Genomic DNA, 18729 nt, shown 5'->3' with positions numbered 1-18729 from the left:
CTGAAGAAGGCAAGTGGATTTGGAGTGAATATTTGTAAAAAAAACTTATGGAAATCATTTTATATTGAAGGATTGAGGGTGAAAGTGATGAAATTGAAGTAGAAAAGAGACACGTCCATGGACAGTGGTTCAGATTGCCCATGGAAAGTTGGGAATTTTCCTGTACTTATGGTCACGTTCCTTCGGTTTTTGCTACTGTCATCGTTTATGAATCTAATAGATCAAATTCCTGGAGAAATGGGATATAAATAAAGTCATAATTATTAACAAATCAACCTGTGTACAATCAATGGAATTTCCAAGCAACAGCCCTCTAAGAAGAATTTTAGAAACTAGAACTAACACAATAAACCTACATTTGCTACTTACATAAACAGTATGTTGGAAGAAAATTTTGGCATGTAGGACAAGCAGCTTAAATGCTCATGTTCCGACCTATTCACCAACGGTGCTAATGTCCTAAAAGCCATCAACCTAATCCATTGAAATTTGAATCCTCTATTCGCTAATATGGCTTCAAAAGAATGCTAGTCAGACTGAACATAAAGCTTACTGAAAGAAATTAGCTCTACTGTACAAGTTTCCAATTAATCCACTTACCATATATTCAAATATAGAAAACAATCAATCCCCATAAATTCCTAAAAGGCATTTATATCGATGAACCATCCATTAACTCAGTTTATGCTAGAGTATAAGTGAAAACAACGTCTAACTATGGCCTTTAGCAAAGATGATAAAAAATGTTCTTGTTCTTGAAGTTTTCAGGTTTATCCTTTCTGGTTAAACTAGTATATAAAACCAAATAACTTCCAACTGCATATATTAAAAATGATGATAAAATTGAAAACAAAGAAAATTACTTGAATAGTATTAAAGTAAACATCATATGCTAAATTAAAAGGGCAGATAAGAAGATATTTACCTTGTATGTTTGGCAAGTATCATGAAATCGCAAATGGATATCATTTGCTCGACTGTCAGTTATAACAGCAAACGCACGATGCTGGCCTGCTCCAAGAACTCCTTTCCCAGCAAAAAGCCCCATGCCAAATGCAACTGCACTAGCTGAAGCGCGAGGGACCTGCAAAATACACAACCCTCATCATCGCTGCTTCGCCAACATTAAAGCAATTGTCTGTTATATTTATTTCAGAAAAGAATTAATCTACTCATGGGTTCTTTAAACCCCAATAAATGTGTATAATGTTTAAAAAATATCACTTTGATGAACTTAACATCAGTTTAACAGTTTATGCAGAAGAAAATAAATAGCTTGCATACATCTATTATAGTATTTTTCTTCCAAATTAAGCAAACGCAGTAGACTTCAATATTTCTAAAACAGAAAATTTTACTCTAACTAATAAGTTTCAAGGGGCACCACCATATACTCATAGTGATTGTACCCAGTGTGAGTACGAAACAATATAGAGAAAATTTCTAGAAAGACAAGTTTGACTAGTAAAGCTCACATGTAGTCTAAAAGTACTAAACAGTTAACAAGCTTTCAAAACCAAATGATCTTATAACACTTGAACCATTTTAGAGAGACCTTGTTACCCCTGACTTCAGTAGGGGTATCTGTATGCAATTTTTCATTTGGCAGCACCATTGTAAGCCTAGAGAATACAAGTAAATGCCCTTGTGACCCGTGTGATGTCATGTATTGTGGTGTTCTAGGCCCATCACAGTAAGCCATGACCTGTCCACTTAGACTCCACCCTTAGGTACTTCTGTCTTGTACAGGACTCGAGGACTTAGGGCGGACCTACATGGATATATCGTTTAGAGGAGCCATTGGTTTTGTTGGGGTGATTGCTATTTAAAGGGCCAACCCAACCCATGTGTTGAGCACACCTATGTCCTCTCCAAATGGTCAGGTGTCACAAAGGCTATATGCATTTGCCAAACTTCGTAGATTATTTATTTTCAGATATCGACATGGTAGGCTCACAGTTCACAGCATTTCACATTTCCCCAGTGTTCCACGGGGACTCGCCCCCCCCTAGGGGTCTAGTTTCCTCGCTCCCCCGCGCTCCGGGGACTTGGGGACGAGTAGGGGACGTTTCCCCACGCTCCCAAAATGGAGGAAACTCGGGGGGACGTGTCAGGGAAATGTTTCCCTTCCCTGAGGGGACGTTTCCCCACGCTCCCAAAAAAATGGCCTTGCTTATAGTTTATGATTTAATAGACCTAAAGTGGTACAAAGCTACTCATGTTCTGTATGGGGATAACGTCTTGTGTTGTCTTTTAGTTTCAACAAGCGTTATTTTAGAGGGTCAGTATCATGGAAATTTGTTGGACCATATAGCATGTACATGAATTTTCCCTTTTAAAACTTCTTTTTTTCTCAAGTGATGGCTGAATTACAGTGGGGAGACAACTGGAGTGACAGGCAAAGAATATGAGACATTCAGTTTGTGTTTTTAATTTGCATGACATTTGACATACAAACTATGGAAGCAGCACCTATGTCATGTGGGAAATAATTGGGTGGACTATAGACTAACATGCGTTTACTCCAAGCATGACAAAATACTATGGGCACCAAGAAATCTCAGGAACTGTCGTTATATATGAATTTATACAGTTACAAAATTTACACAGAGCACAGTGGCTCAGCTTGAATTCTCAGGTCTGAAAATTATTTTCACCCCTGAAATACACTGCTAGTTTGAAGTTTGAACTGCATGGCATTGCTCTAATAAGGTAGACAAATTATCCATGCCATCGTTGGTCACCCAAGTTGGTTCGCAGATGGTCATCCTGCAGTCAATGTCATTTGATAGTAAACTGTCAGAAACTCTTTCATGTGATCTTCTCATCTCTCCTGGAACTAAAACTCTTCTTTCAGCATATGGTGTACTGTCTATATTACATATAATATAACAAAATTTCTAGTTGTTGGATCCAATACCGCTGGACAACCCATTGTAGTTGCCCGTTCTACTGCCAATGCAGTGTTCCTGATCTGTTCATTTACCTTTTCACAGAATTCAGTGGCTACCTTCTCAAGCTGAAGCTCTCCCTCTGTCTGACCAAAATCTAAATTAGAATTTGACCACGCTGAATTAGAATTTTAAATTTATTATTTTATATGATATTATAAATTTGGATAATGTCAAATGATATTCATATAAATGATCATGCTTTGCAGCTTTTCAGTTCAAACCAAATTGTCATAGTGGACTCAATTAATAAATTATATTTTATATTTATAAATTTTTAAGACCCTGACGCTCCCCCACGTTTCCTAAAAAATGGTAGGGAGCTTTTGCATAGGCCGTTCCCGCGCCCCCTCGCTCCCTCGCCCCCTCATCCCAGAACCTTGGTGGAACATTGCATTTCCCAAGGCATTTCACGAATCCGAATGCACAGGATCTTGGGGATTGTTACCTGCTCATATACACATGGCAGGGAACGAAGACCCAATTGCCCAATTGATGAGGCACTCATCAAATTTTTTGAACATCAGTACTCCAGCAGGGCATTTTTGCCACTCCTCTGTCATCTTCTACTTTCTTCTCACAAATTTTGTACCCCTGCAGGGGAATTGTAATAAATGAACGCTAGCATGATGAACTTTTGTAACAAGCTTAGGTGATTAAGGACCCAGTTACTAAGTGAGCTCACTCTAGATTGTTTTATTCACTTGACTGATTATTTTCGCTCTTCAACAATACATAACTAGTTGAGTTCTTTCATTCACATACCTCCAAAGCTGGAGTGCAGCTTAATAACTGGGCCTTGGGTTGGTCATATTGTCCAGGGTCGATGTATATTACCATGCAAGGTCATATCTAGAGTCTCACGGAATTTTACTAGGTCTTTCTAGGATTTTTTAACTAATTAAAAAATTCCCACAAGACGGTATTTTTAATTAATTTCCTACGTAATGATGTAAATAAGTGGTACTAGGAGATGTTGGTGGCATGTGGGTGCTTAAAATTTGATCTCAAAACCTCAACATTATCCTAAGACCCACTTTGGGGGGTCAAAAAATGATTAATTCCCCATGAAAACCCACTTTATCTAATAAAGTGGAGCAAAAGACAAGAAAATTAGAAAATAAATAATTGGGGAGACAAAAAGGATATCTCTTGAGACAAAATAAAGGCACCAACAGTTAAGAGATGATTTGGCAATCAAACTTAAGAATTGATTTGGAGGCCACATAAGAGGGACAAAACTCACTGCCATGCGGAGGGGTGAATTTGTGTTTTCCACAGTCAATTAAGGGGACCAAATCCCACCAAATGAGGGACAAAGTCAGTCAAGTAAGAGCTGCTGGTGTGGTGGCACTTAATGGGCAGTTAACTTGGGTGAAGTGGCAAGCAAAAGGGAGTTAACTCCCCTCCATACCACCTGTCATACACAGCCAGCAAAGAAGACTGAAATGCTGCCATCTAATGCTGAAAGTTACGCAGATACGCTGGCAGCTAACTCTTGGGATAATCTATTTAACGAGGGGTTTGTCGAGAAGACGGGAGCATTTATTGTGAAGCTTCACAAAAAAAGGGCCGAATACATCAAGCAGATGAAAAAGCAATCTGTCCCATAGGCTATCTTTAGCCTCGTGGACGTTAAAATAATTTCTTTCTTTCTTCTTTCTACACAGCAATTAAGGGAGCCTCCATGCAACAGCTTATGGACACTTGTTTTGTTGTTAATTTCACATGGAATTAGACTACAATTTGAAGGGAATTTGATCCCCCTTATCTCCTCTGCCATCACAGTTGTCTTCTACAGCATATATGCCCAACCAGCTTTGGAGCCTACGATGTCAGTCAAAGAGATTCTACAGCAGTGCGTTGGCACACTTGGATAGCATCCCATACACTTGGCTAATTCGACCTCTCATTGGGATTGTCAACCCTCAGCCACTTGTCTTTCTCTTTTGCATTGGTATTCTCTGCAAAATTTTGTATAAATAAGCCCATTGGGCTCTCATTCTTCTATGCTTGGAAGCTCAAGGTCTGGGTTTACTATGCTAAAATTTCTACTCATTTTCTATCTATAATATACAAGACTTTGGAAGGTCTACCAATCCTGTGTTGTGCTGTCTTTCCTTGACAATTGAGGTAACGTTGTATGTTGTTTCAGTGATTCTCTTTTCCTTGCATTCAATAATTTTGTATCATTAGTCTGAGGGCATTTTTGTCTAAGGGTGAAAAACTACAAGTATTTGTAGTCTTTCTTGGGCTTGCTTATATCCTAGGCTTGGTTAGGACTTGTATGTTCTCGTTTGAACAACATGTCCAATCTTGCCATCATATGAGCAAGCCCCCTTTGATGCTAATCTATGTATTGCAAGTTTGTGGTTAGTGTGACGCAGCTAAACAAGAGGCTTTTGAGTTGGGGACGTTGTTGGTTAAACTAGCCATCTCCAAGCTTGTCAATGGACACACAACTCAGTTTCACCTAAAGGCTACTCAAAGGATTCCAATGAGATCAAGAAAGGGCTTTCAAATAGCCCCAATATTCTTCCTTCCTTCCATCACTCAATCAAAATTTCATTTCGTTACTTTATTCATGAGCAAATTGAATATCTAGCATCTAGGCTCCTTGATTTTACTGTTGTTATAACAGCAGCCCCTTTTGCTCAACAGAAACCAAGTTTACTTGGTCTTCTCTTAGGAAAAATAGAGTAGGATTTGGTTACCTCAATTTGATTGTTTAGATCTAAGTTCTAACATATGCTAGGAATTTGGATTGGTTTTCCAAGCTTCTTTTCCATATTCCAACTTGTCTTAGTTTGCCCATTTTCTTGACAGTCCTAGGCTAACATAAGGAGGAGTGCTGATTGTTGTGCTCATCCTTGGAGTTTGAAGCACCAAAAAGAAAACTCTTTTGGACAGCCAACATCGAACCACCATTTTCCATCCTTGAACCCCGCACCCCCACCCTTCAAGGGGCCTTCCTCATTCAAGGTTCTTCAAGAAAAATATTAAAACTTTTGTAGAGGAGTTTCCCCTTTGGTTCTGCCCAAAGGAAGATTCTAACTTTATGTAATCGCTTCTAATTTCCAATAGCACTTTTCTCTTTTCTTGAAAGACGATTCATTGTAATCTTTTCTCTCTAAAGCTTTCATTCCCTCTTCAAGAGGTAATCATTTGTAACATCCATTTTGTAATTTCTCCTTTGAACTTACAAATATTTAGAGAAGGGCATTTTGATCCCCTTAAGGGACTTGGTTGTAAGCTCTTCTTTCAAATTTTTCTTCCAATCCCTTCTCTAAAAGGGATACAATTGTAACATTTGGAAGGATTACTTTATCCGTGAGGGATTGCATTGTAAACTCCTTTCAAACTCACTCCTCATCCCACATTCTATAAGAGGGACTTAATAAAAGATTTTTTTCCTTAGGAGTTAGGGGATTTCACCCCTAGGCATCCGCCTTCCCCATTTGGGGAAAGTGCTCATGTGATGCTTGAATGATTTTCTTGGTTAACTAGACTAAACCAACCAAGTGCATCTAAGTTCCTTTGCAAGCTATTTCCATTACTTCGTGCAATTTTGTTCAACTTCCAATTTCATTCATTGTACAATCTAGTTACTTTAGTCTCTTTTATTTGCCGACTCTACTTTGCATCCAAGTTTCTTTTATGCAATTTCCACTTTCATGCAATTTGGTTAACTTGTAAATTTACTCATTTTTTGCAACTCGCTCATTTCTTTATTGCATTAAATTAGTTAATCTCTCTCATGAGATATCTAGTCTAGTGATTTTGCTTTGCTTTTCGAGCACTACTTTATTTGCAAGCAACTCTCTTTAAATTAGAAAGCAATCTTGCAATAGTTGATTTTCCAATTTTTGCAATAATTAACTTACCTCCAACTTTGCTTGGTTGAAGTAGCAACTTAGGGACTATTACCCACCACCAGCGGGTGACACCAATAGGAGAAATTTTCTCCTAGATTTGTCTTCATCTGACAACTAGCAACCACTTGCAGCCACCAGATAGCTTGATGTGCCATCATTCTATGCCACCTGAGCTAGCCATTTTGTGCCCTCGTCCATCTGTTATGATTGTATGTTTGAAGGTGGGCCTTCCGACCACGAAAGGATGGAATTTCATTGTGTAACTGGGTAATTTTGCTTACTTGTCATGAACACATCTGTAAATGGATTGATGGGGGGATTCGATGAAAAGAATGGGCTTGGTATGCACTCTTGTCCCCTCATCCAACTTGGTGGTTATTCTTTTATCCTAGTCCTGTGGGATCTCCTCTACTGGCTACTAGCTTTAGGAGTGGCACTACATGGAAAACCCCAATTTTGTTTGCACAGTCCATCTCCCAAGCACTACATACCTATGTTGCACGAGTTCACGCACCGGGGGTGGGGTTCTCAAACCCGTCCCGGGTTCCCACACCCAAGTACCGGATTCGGGTACGGGTTCTTCCCAGAAGAACCAGGTTCTTCCATGAAGAACCATGTTCTTCAAAAAAAATAATTGGATTCTTTTCCTTTAACGGGTTCTTGGGTTCTTCGGGTTCTTGGGTTCTTCGAGTTCTTCGGGTTGGGTTCTTTGGGTTCTTCGGGTTCTTTTGGTTCTTCATAAAAAAAACTACATTAAAAATTTAATTTTCAAATAATTTTTTTTAATGAAATTTAAAAGAAAGAAAAAAATTAAAATTTAAAAATTATTTTATTATTAAGTTTTAACTTATAACAAATGTAAAAAACTTTAAAAACCCTAAATCTTTAAGACTTTAACTCTCCATGAACACACACAAGCAAATATCTGATACGTGATTTCATTTAACTTTTTTCCATTTGGTTGAGGCTTGAGCCGTCCCTGTTTACCATTTCCGGCGGCAGTGGGCAACTTCAGCAGCAGTGGGCAACTTCAGCAGCAGTGGGCAGCTTCAGCGGCAGTGGACAGAGCAACTTCAACGGCCACAAGCAAATATCTGATACGTGATTTCATTTAACTTTTTTCCATTTGGTTGAGGCTTGAGCCGTCCCTGTTTACCATTTCCGGCGGCAGTGGGCAACTTCAGCAGCAGTGGGCAGCTTCAGCGGCAGTGGACAGAGCAGCTTCAGCGGCAGTGGACAGAGCAGCTTCAGCGGCAGTGGACAGAGCAGCTTCAACGGCAGTGGTATTTACAAGTTTTCGTTTTCAATTTTATTATTCCATGAAAAAGTTTCACAAGACCCGCGTCTGAAAAATATAGGTGCATTATATTACACATTTGAACAGTGAACACCCACAGGGGCTCAACTACATTAAGCAGAATTACAATAACGTGACAACTCATACAGTGCTTTTAAAGGCTTGCCGGAATGAATGTCACAATTTCTTGCTGTTTCGGACTGTCTGCAACATGAGCCACAACTGTCAGTCCACTTTTATACACTCAATTTGCCTCCTACAGCTGCGGCATAGTCCCTCCTCCTTGTTGTTGTCAAACGTTGAGCTGTAGGGCTTGATTCATGCCACTGTTTACACAAAACAGCTCACTGTTCACTAAGGAACAGACCTCGGCCTCCCTATGCAGACTCCTGTACCCAACAGAAGCCGGAAGCCCTAAACAGATATGACAATGCCACAAACTTACCTCTACTCAGCCCAGACTTGTTAAATTTTTAATTTTTTATACTATATACTATAATATGAGAAGTATACGTTTCAGTTCTTTTAACCTGAAATAGTTGCAATTAGATTAATAAAGTGCAAAAAATCTTCATCATTTTTTGCATTAATGAGTGGCATTACATAAATGCATTCATACACTGAATATAGCTCTGTGTTATTCTTTACAATATAAACCGTTCAGTGAGAATGTATTCCAACTCAATCATCTACACAACATTCAAGCCAGTTCATTATCTACCCTCTAACAATGGTGTTGCTTGCCCTTGCAATGTAATTTCACCATGGATCAACAAAATCCAATTAAATGGTTCAGAATTTGTTCAGGAAAAAGTAAAACAGTTCATAGTATATATATTTTAATTTTTGAAAAATTGAATCATTACATTAACATATAAATTCTGTGGTTTTTTTTTAGGCTTGTGGCTATTATTAAAATTTCATATACATTATTAATTATAAATTATAAATTTATAAATTTATAACTTATAAAATATAATTATTAAAATTTAATATTATTATATTACCCAACGAACCCACACACCCTATTTCCAAAAATGTCGTCCCTGTCCCCGTCGCCGAACCCAAGTTTCCTGGCAACATAGCTACATACATAACTCTCCTTCGCTCATTATAACCATTTCCACATATCTCCGATCCAGGTCCACATTTGTCTGTTGGGTCCATAAGGAATTAGCCTCCCCCTCCCCTTGTCCACGCTTTGGGTCGGGTCTGGAACGATGCCCCAGAGGTTGATGCAGCAAAAAAGAAAGCTAAAAGCATAATTTGGCCACTTACAACAGGAAATGTACCATAAAATGTAAAAGATGGTCGAGACATAAAAATTTAGCACGTGGGCAAAAGCCAAACATGGGCTCTACCACTTATCATGGCCATCGCCCTAATTCTTAGGGCACTTGTATGAGCCCCCTGCGTCATTATGGAACCCATGATTGTCCCAACCCCTAGTGGGCGATGAACTGCCCAACCTTAAAGGGGTATTCACTACTACATCAGTCACATCATGCTCTCATTCCTTGGAGCCCCAAGCAGTTGCAGAAAGAAAAATTAATAGAAGGCAAAAGGCATATGACGAATGGTGGAAAAACAAATGTCGGGGTAACTCATATACCATGATTGCTCCCGCCTACATCTATACACCCATGTGTGGGCTTCCTTCATTATAGCTACCATTGTACCATGGCATGTGGCGTGGAGCCTTCGCCTCCTACCCCACTCTGTTCCACCATTATTTCACATGACACCTGCCATTTGACGGATGTAACATGGACCTATCGCTCCCTTAGAAGTTGAGACCACTTAATAGGGTCCTTTATTAACTTCCTTATTGAGCCTAGGGACACCTATACATTCTAAAGCCTATTTGGAAGGGCATGCCACTGTGAAGTGTCCACATTTGCCCCTGAATTGCAAGTTTATTTACTCAATTTCTATAATGAATTGTTGTAATGGAAGGTGAGGAGACGCATTGGATCTTATACAGGTTAGCAGATGGGGTTTCATCGTTGGGCTTGACCTACCTACACGGGATCCCAGCCCTCCAGAGGGTCATGATGGCACTTGTAGGTTGAGTGTTCAGAGCCATGGGCCTCCACCACAGCAGAGCAGTGATTAGCCACGCCATGGGCTTCTTCAGCACCACATATTACTTGCTCATACCCCAGCCATAAGGAGATGATGATGCACTTGGACCACATTGCCTAGCCGATACTTGGTAGCATCGAATGTGCTCTAGCCTTGAAATTTGGGGGAGCGGTTAAGGCACATGAGATCTCCAAGACCCAGAGATCGTTTGGAGAAATTCCACCCAGATGAGGAGTTATTAAAATAATTAATATTTTTAATGGGTTCCTAAGTCTAAACTTAGGAAAATAAAAATATTAATGGGTATTAATAAAGATAAGGGTGAAAAGCTTCTAAGAGACGAGGATCAAGTCCGTTTTAATCTTAGCCGTTGATTAGAGACTTAATCTCGACCGTTGATTCTTCAACAAGAAAAGTATAAGAGAAGACTTGAGGATCATTTGGAGACACATCAACGGACACTCTGTATCCCAATGAAAATCGATTCTCAAAGAGAAGGAGATCGATTTCAGAGGGAGAGTTGCAGGGTGGAGGAAGAGGAGGGCATCAGCAGTAGTCAGTGACTGAGGAGAAGGTGACGCAGGGTATTGAGAGACAATGCAGAGAGAGACGCAGTCCAGGAGAGACGCAGCTCTCACGTAGGCTGACACAGAGGGGCGCAAAACCACGCAGAGTGACGCAGAGGTGACGCAGAGGTGGGAGAAGGCTCTCCAAGGTGTCAAAAATATTCCATGGGAAAGTCTTAGGTGTTTTCTCTCAGTTTATTTGTAAAATCATTCTTTGTAAAGCGATTGTTGCTGAAGATTAATAAAACCCTCATCTGCTGCACCGCTTTTCCCACATTCGGTTTTTTCGGGGACAATTGTCCAAAAACAACTGTGTTGATGTGATTGGTTCTTGTGCATGTATTTTTCTCTATGTAATTATGTGATAACTGCAGTAGATTTTATTTTAATGTTTGCTTAAGGGATTTCGTCAATAACTTATTTTGAAGAATAAGTAGTTGAAATAAATCAATTGCTCCAGTAGAATTTCGGGTTAGAAATTTTTATATGGTATCAGAGCAGAGACCCAGCAACAAGAGAGAAGAATCGGTTATGGGTCAGGAGCATGATGCAAAGGCATCAACTCAAAGGGAATCACGTAGATTTCCAGAAGAAAGCACAAGGGACATGCATCGCGATTATTCTATGTTAGCTTCCAAACTAGAAGAAGAAGTCGCTTGCCTAGCAAGCTCTGCCTCCTCTAAGGTTTGGTATATAAATAGTGGAGCTTCTTGGCATATGACAACAATTCGAGAATGTTTTTCAGATTATCAGGAAGAAAGAATGAATTTTCAAATCACCATGGGAAATAAGGCAAAATGTACCCCCGTAGGAAGAGGTATTGTAGCCTTTCAAACCGAAGCAGGAGAGCAACTTCGAGCAACTAATGCACTACATGTGTCAAGATTGGGGATGAACTTACTCTCTGCATCTCAGCTTCAAAACAAGGGATATGAGGTTTTCTTCATTAAGGAGAAAGTATATGTCAAACACCCGAGTTGGAAAAGGAAGGCCCAGATTGGAATCAGAAGTAACAGGTTGTATAGATTACAGTTACAATCTCCAATGGCACCGATAGGCAGCAATGACGATAAAGATTTGAATGAACTATGGCATAGGTGGATGGGACACTTACACCATGGGGCTCTGAGAATTCTAAGGAAAACAATATCAGGGGTTCCAGAGTTAAGTACCGAACGAGATGATGTATGCAAATGGTGCGCTCTAGGCAAGTATCCAAAGCAGTGTTTTCCAGAAGTAACAATAGAGCTTAGAGTGTTCTAGGATTGATACACTCAGACATCTATGGAACTATGTCCGCAAAATCTCTTAGTGGTGCCGGATACTTCGTCACCTTCATCAATGACCATTCCAGAAGGACGTGGATCTACTTTCTGAAAACCAAGGATGAGGTTTTTGGTCCATTCAAAGAGTTCAAGGCTCTAGTAGAGAATCTAACAGCAAAGAAGATAAAAGTGTTGCGCTCAGACAATGGTGGAGATTGCGTTGACAAGGACTTCGCCGATTTTTGCGCTAGGGAAGGCATCATAAGAGAGTGGACAGCTCTTTACAATCCAAAGCAGAACGGAGTAACAGAAAGAAAAAACAAGACTATTGTGGAAGCAGCTAGGGCAATTTTGTATGATCAAGATATGCCCAAATTCTTGTGAGCAGAAGCATGCAGCACGTCAGTTTATGTCCAGAACAGGACTCCACAAAGGGCATTGGGCAAGATCACTCAGGAAAGTGTCTTCACTGGGAAGACACCTGAAGTCAGTCATTTCAGGATATTTGGGAGTTTGGCGTTTTCCTCGTATACCCGACGAAAAGAGAAAGAAATTAGATCAAATTGTTGAGAAAGGATATCTTGTGGGATATACCGAGAATGCTAAGGCATATAGAGTCTATCTTCCAAGGAGTAGGAAGGTATTAGTTCAGCGGGATGTAAAGTTCATGGAGGACAGAGCTTTCAAGAAATCCCGAGAAATGCCTTCCAAGGAGCAGCCAAAAGACGATCTGTTGGTCCAACCACTTTGACCAGCAAAAACTAGTACCAGCGATTCTCCTAGAGGTATAGCTTCAGAACATGAGGAAACTCAAGAAGAGGAAGAGTTGATAGATGCACCCACTACCAGTGGAAGAATGAGTCAGGAACTCCGACAAATTCTACAGGATGCAGAAGACTTCATTGGTGCACCCAGGATGATTAAAGGGAGCGAAGACAGCCAAACAGATACCAAGCCCCAGTAGCTAAGGTTGGGGAACCCTTTAGTTTTCAGCAGGTCGTTTAGCATCAAGTATGGGTAGATGCTATGGTGGAAGTATACAGTTCTATAATGCTCAATGATGTCTGGGAAGTGGTACCTAAGCCTCAGGACAAGTCAGTGATAGGTTCGATATGGATCTACAAAGTCAAATATGTTGCAGACAGAAATGTGGAGAAATTCAAAGCCAGGTTTGTGGCTAAGGGGTATGCTCAGGAGGGGATAGAGTACGAAGAAACCTTCACCCCAGTAGCCAGGTATACTTCTATTAGAACCATGATCTCCCTTGCAGCAAAGATGAGGTGGGAGATTCACCAAATGGATGTCAAGATGGCATTCTTGAATGGGGTGATAGAAGAAGTATACATTGCACAGCCAGAAAGCTTTGAGACACATGAGAAGAAATCTCATGTATGCAGATTAAAGAAAGCCTTGTATGGGCTTAAACAGGCACCTAGAGCATGGAACAGTCGAATTGATGGCTACTTGCAGAAGATGGGGTTTGTCAAGAGTGATGCAGATCCTAATCTCTACTATCTTGTCATAGACAATGAGTCTCTAATCCTGGTGGTATATGTGGATGATCTTTCCCTGATAGGATCATCCAGGCTCATCAAAGACTGCAAGAAGAATCTAGCCACAAAATTCAACATGAAGGATTTCAGACATATGCATTATTTCCTAGGGTTGGAAGTTTGGCAGCAGAAGGGTGAGATCTTCCTTGAACAAGGGAGATATGCTACAAAGATCTTGAAGAGATTCAGGATGCACGACAGTAGACCTATGGCTACTCCAATGATCACCAACTCGAAGAAGATTGATGCATCAAAAGATAAAGATGTTGATCCCACCTTGTACAGGCAGCTTATAAGGTCCCTGATGTATTTGGTCAATACCAGACCAGATATTTGTTACGCTGTCAACACCCTTAGTCAGTTCATAGTGGAACCCAAGAGGACACACTAGGCAGCAGCCAAACATGTTCTCAAGTATATACAAGGAACAGTCGAGCATGGACTATTGTACAACCAAGGCAATGACATTAGGAGTGGCTTCACTGATGCAGATTGCGTTGGAAATTTGGTAGATTGGAAAAGTACAACTGGGTATTGTTTCAACATTGGATCAGGAATGACCTCCTGGTGTAGTTGGAAACAGAAATCCGTGGCTCTAAGCTCAGCTGAAGCAGACTATATGGCAACTAGCACAACTTCATGCGAAGCCATATGGGTTAGGAAATTGCTTGTGAATCTTTTAAGGAGAAGGATGGAAGACACCAAGTTTTTGTGTGATAACCAGAGTTGCATCAAGCTCTCTGAGAATCCAGTGTTTCATGATCAGTCGAAGCACATTGATATCAAGTGTCACTTTGTCAGAGACTATGTCCAACGAGGGACAGTACAGTTGAGGTACACTCCTATAGGAGAACAGGTGGCAGACATCCTCACCAAGGCTCTGGGAAGAACAAAGTTTGTTTATTTCAGGGAGAAGATGGGGATGGTGAAGAATCCATTTCAGTAGCAGAAATGGGTAAGTATCAGGAGTTGCAGTGCAGCAGTTAGCAATGGCAGTGCTATGGGCAGCATGATGCAGCATGTTGACAGGAAGCTGCAGTACAAATGTAGCAGTGCCAATGCTAGCGTCATGGGCAACAGTACAGGAAGCCGCAGTGCAATGGATGTGGGGTAGCAGACCAAGCATCAACTGATCTGAATGTGATCATAGACATAAACTGATGTAGAATCGATTAACCATTAATGAATTGAATGTTAGCTGAAAGCATGGAAATCGAGGAAAACTGCTTGAAACACATTTATACCAAACAAAAAGATTGATGACAGAATTCATCCCTCATGGACTACGTCTCTGAGTCCACTTTCAAGATGGGCAACCGTTTTTATTAGGAATGAAAAGAAGGAGTTGATTACACAGTGATTTGGTTAGACTGAACTTGCACACAGGCAATTATGACCTCTGTAACCAGGAAGCTCTCTAAACCACCTTTCCAACGCTTCTTACAGTTTCCAAAACCAACAACAGATGCCCAAGATATGATCAAAACACCAACCGCCTCTCTGTCTCAACCTCTGAATGACAAGCTCCAAAAACACTCAAAATCCTCACTACCCTTCAAAAGTCTGCAAATGTACATTTATAGAGTGATTAGATGCATCATAACCACTGTGGCTAACTTGGGAATACATAAGCTGCCTTTGAGTGTACGATTTAGGGTTTTAGGTGTGTCACTTAGTGACATTACAAGTTTGTTTTAACAAACTGTATTAAAAACCCAAAAATAACCATAGTATAACCACATAATCATTTGCGGTCAGCTAACCGGGAGAAGGAGATTGGCGGTTGCGTGTGACCAATCGCAGTCTAACCGCAAGCTGCCACCTCCGCGATCTTCCCCGATGGTTCTAGCGATCATTGCGCTAAACAGTTTGCATGTGCCCACCTTCTTCCTTACCGTCGCAGCTTACCCTGGTGGCTTTCTTTCGACGCAGTTGCAGGTACGATGGTTAACTCCGACAGTTACAATATAGCGTTCACATGTTATGACCTCCGCTACAGTGAGAACTCTGCGGTCAACTGGCGGTCTATGCTAACCTTGATAGTTTAATACTCTGACGGTTAACCTGGTCACATGTATCTGCCTTCTCCGACACAGTTTGGAACCCTCTGTGGTTTGGATAGTGTTATGGATTGTTTTTGTAATGTTTACAAATGTATCTAGGCCGAGAGTTATGTGGTGAGGTTTTACACTTAGGTTTTAGCACATAGTGATAGGTTTAGGGTTTTATGCCATGGGACTTAGGTTTTTTAATACATAGATTTGTATTGCAATAGGTTTAGACTTAGGGAATGGTTCTAGCATAGGTTTTATATTGGTTTGTTTTTAGATTTAGGATTAGGATGTTAGATTTTACATTAGGTGTAAAACACCCTTTTACAACCAATGTCACAAAGCGACATTAGAAACTTTTGTGACATAAAACCAAATGCACGTCGTCGACATAAGTGATATTTGCGACGACAACCTGACGACAAACCATATCGAACCTTTGCAATCGACGACACCCATGTCGATGATCAACCTGCAAGCGTGAACGACAAAACACATGTCGTCGATCAAATCCTGGAGGAACTGTCGATGACACAAGTCGACAGCCAGGTACAAACCCATTTAACTAAACGCCATGAAAACCATGTTCCCTGAACAACCTAATCCATAACTAACATTGTCGAAGCTGACGACACCGAACTGAATTGATGACGACTCTGGACACTAACGACGACACTTGAACACCTGTGCAATGATCTGACAAGATCCTCCTGGATCATTCCTCTCCACTTGAAAGCTTTTAGGCCACAAAAGTTTTTACTAAACAAATAGTCGATGAGGGTAGAACTCCCTTTCTTTCCACCTTGACCTAACGATGTACCAATACATTCGATCAATCACCTGCAAGTGATGACCTTGATGATGCTGACCATGGCACTTTTTGATTCGGTGACCTGTTCCATCCATCTGTAGTATGAACAACTTGCGACAATGGGCAAACAACCTATTATGAACATGGCAATTGATTTCTTTCCATGAAGAACCATGAGTTAGTGATTCATAATCTTTGAAAACAGTCTCTATTAGATGTTGTTTAATACCATCAACATGTATAAACAATCTATTTTGCGAAATAACAGAGACAATCAAAGATACTCTTGACATCAAACCAGCTACTTGATTACACATACTTTCCTGCTTCCTAATTACTAAGTGAACTTGCTGCAACGAACCTATCCAACTGTAAGGTGAAATTTGCTGCAACTTAGTTTGTTTTTGAAAGTATTGATTTAGCTGTTGATTTGTTTGAATCACTTTTTCTTCGTTCATTAAATGATGTTTCCATTGATTAGCACTTTCCTCTTATGCATAAGTTTTCCTTAGACACTTTGACACTGCTTTAGAAAACGCTTGGATATGAAAACAAATAGGTTTCCTCTCCACTTGAAAAGAGGTTTCCAAACTCTTTGAAACATGACATAGCGACACAATACAAGAGAAATTGAACACTGACTTTCCCCAATACTGACTTGTATCCCTGCAACTGTTAAGCTCCAAACTTAAACTGAATTGATTCATTCTGACATTAGGAAGAGGAGCTTTAGACACACTATAATTCATCCCTGCTTATGAATAAGATGTTTGGTTTTACATAGAACTGGAATTGTTTCTATCCCTTTTAACAAACCATCTTTAAGCTAAATCTCATAACTTAAACAACCATCATGTCCATTGTTATGTTGTCCTTTCATACACATGATTACAAATCTCTTGTTTGAACTTATTAATCGCTTCATCTGATTACCATTAACCAAATTCAAGTGATTTTTGTTTTGATGTGCCATAACAATAAATTCAACCCCATCTATCTTAAGGTGATATTTATGTTCTCTCGTATAAACTACTGGATCACGATCATAAAGATAAGGACTTCCTAAGACAACTCCACATATGTCTACTGGAACCATATCTAATTCCACTTCATCAATGTAATTAGTTGTTATGGCAAATCTTAATCGACATTGTTTGGTGACTTTTATCTGGGTTGATTTATTTAGCCATCCTAATGGGTGAGGTCTTGGATGATTCCGTGTTTCCAAACCCAAACTTTTAACTAAATATTCAGAGATTAAATTCCCCTATGATCCATTGTCAAACATTGTATCTATCTTTGTATGCTTAGAGGTTATCCTTATGTTAAACAATTCAACTCTTTTATCCTCATTTGAAGGATTTATGTTTGATGAAGATGCAATAGTTTTCGAACTTTTACCAATGTTAGAAGTCTTTCCTGTCGTAACCATGGTGGTTATCCTCCTTTCATCACCTGAATCTGAACCTAAATCTTCTTGACTGCTGCAATTGCCTTCTTTTCATCCTTCTCCTTGAGGAACTTTTTGGGCTTAAGTTCTGGATGAAGTTTCCAACACTTAGATTCATCATGACCGATTCTCTGGCAATGAGAACAAGTAGGTCTTTCCTTCTGAGCCATCGTTGATTTCTTTCTATTCGAACGGTTCTTCCCCTTACTGTCATTGGAATCTTTGACTTCCAAATTTTTGGATGACTGCGATGAAAACTTGAATGGTCTGCCACCTGATTCAATATGTATGGCCTGAATACACACTTCGTCAAAATCATCAAGATTAAACACCAATAATGTATGCTGCAAATATGAATGTAAATTGTCGATGTATTTTAACAAAGTTTCACGTGTATCCAATGAAATACCAAGCGCCAATGCTTTCTTTCTGAACTCTTGAGTAAACTCCTGAACACTCTGCCCTTTACCTTGCCTCAGATGCTGCCAATCAATAACAGCTTGTTGCATGTATCCTAAAGGATAGAATTGTTTCCTAAGAGCTTTTAAAAACTTAGACCATGAAGAGATGACTTTTCCTTTACGCTTTACATCTATCTGAGTTTTACTTTCCCACCAGATTAAAGTTGTTCCCCCCATTCTAAGTGTAGCTAACTGAATTTTAGTTTTATCGCTAGAAATGTTCTAAATGCGACAATACACTTCTAACTGCTTAATCCAGTTATCTATCTTTTCAGGATTCATTTCACCGTCATAAACAAGTAACTCAAATTTCACATCAAGTTTCAAAAGAGATGTTTTCTTAGGTTTCTTTTCCTGCACTAGA

General features: G+C 39.9%; 1 protein-coding gene across 4 annotated transcripts in view; it reads right to left on the bottom strand.

Annotated features, from left to right (window-relative positions):
• LOC149259102 (histidine acid phosphatase family protein) overlaps window positions 1–18729 on the bottom strand; it is a 364966-nt gene that overhangs the window by 116030 nt on the left and 230207 nt on the right. For all 4 annotated transcript variants that reach the window (XM_089417454.1, XM_089417462.1, XM_089417470.1 and 1 more), the window contains one exon: window positions 926–1084. In XM_089417454.1, coding sequence (XP_089273580.1) covers window positions 926–1084 — 159 coding nt within the window. The remainder of the gene's footprint in view (window positions 1–925; window positions 1085–18729) is intronic.

This window comes from Pinus tabuliformis, chromosome 6 (genome assembly GCF_031772625.1).
Source record: "Pinus tabuliformis cultivar Carrire ecotype Pingquan chromosome 6, CPIR1, whole genome shotgun sequence".
NCBI classification, from domain to species: Eukaryota; Viridiplantae; Streptophyta; class Pinopsida; order Pinales; family Pinaceae; genus Pinus; species Pinus tabuliformis.
This window is presented reverse-complemented; position numbering and strand designations above follow the sequence as displayed.